Below are 309 nucleotides of genomic sequence, written 5' to 3'. Positions count from 1 at the left end.
GCCACGGACATCAACCAGTGGACGGCGCAGGTGACCCGGGGCCGCGCCGGCCGCCTCCTGCAGCCCAACGACCTCCTTGGAACCAACATGGTGCTGGCGAGCGCCGCCGCCTTCAAGGGCGCGTGGGCGGCGCCCTTCGAGGTCTCGTCCTCGCGCCTCCAGCCCTTCTACGCGACGCCGGAGGAGCCCCGGGACGCCGTCACCATGACGCAGAGAGGAGTCTTCAACTACGGTAGGGTTTGGGTGGCAGCCTTGTGCTCGGTGAAGACAAGGGTCATGACCACGACAGATGCAGCCACACATACATAT

At 66.3% G+C, this 309-nt stretch overlaps 2 protein-coding genes across 2 annotated transcripts in view; one reads left to right on the top strand and one right to left on the bottom strand.

The window, feature by feature from the left end:
* Positions 1–309, bottom strand: part of LOC119586299 (ovalbumin-related protein X-like) — a 52,031-nt gene that overhangs the window by 26,134 nt on the left and 25,588 nt on the right. The window lies entirely within an intron of this gene.
* The window catches only part of LOC119586593 (antichymotrypsin-2-like), a 10,297-nt gene that overhangs the window by 6,340 nt on the left and 3,648 nt on the right, over positions 1–309 (top strand). Inside the window, 1 exon segment of the mRNA XM_037935343.1 lies at positions 1–232. This exon segment is cut by the window's left edge and continues 13 nt beyond it. Coding sequence (XP_037791271.1) covers positions 1–232 — 232 coding nt within the window.

Source organism: Penaeus monodon, chromosome 21, assembly GCF_015228065.2.
Source record: "Penaeus monodon isolate SGIC_2016 chromosome 21, NSTDA_Pmon_1, whole genome shotgun sequence".
In the NCBI taxonomy this organism is placed as follows: domain Eukaryota; kingdom Metazoa; phylum Arthropoda; class Malacostraca; order Decapoda; family Penaeidae; genus Penaeus; species Penaeus monodon.
This window is presented reverse-complemented; position numbering and strand designations above follow the sequence as displayed.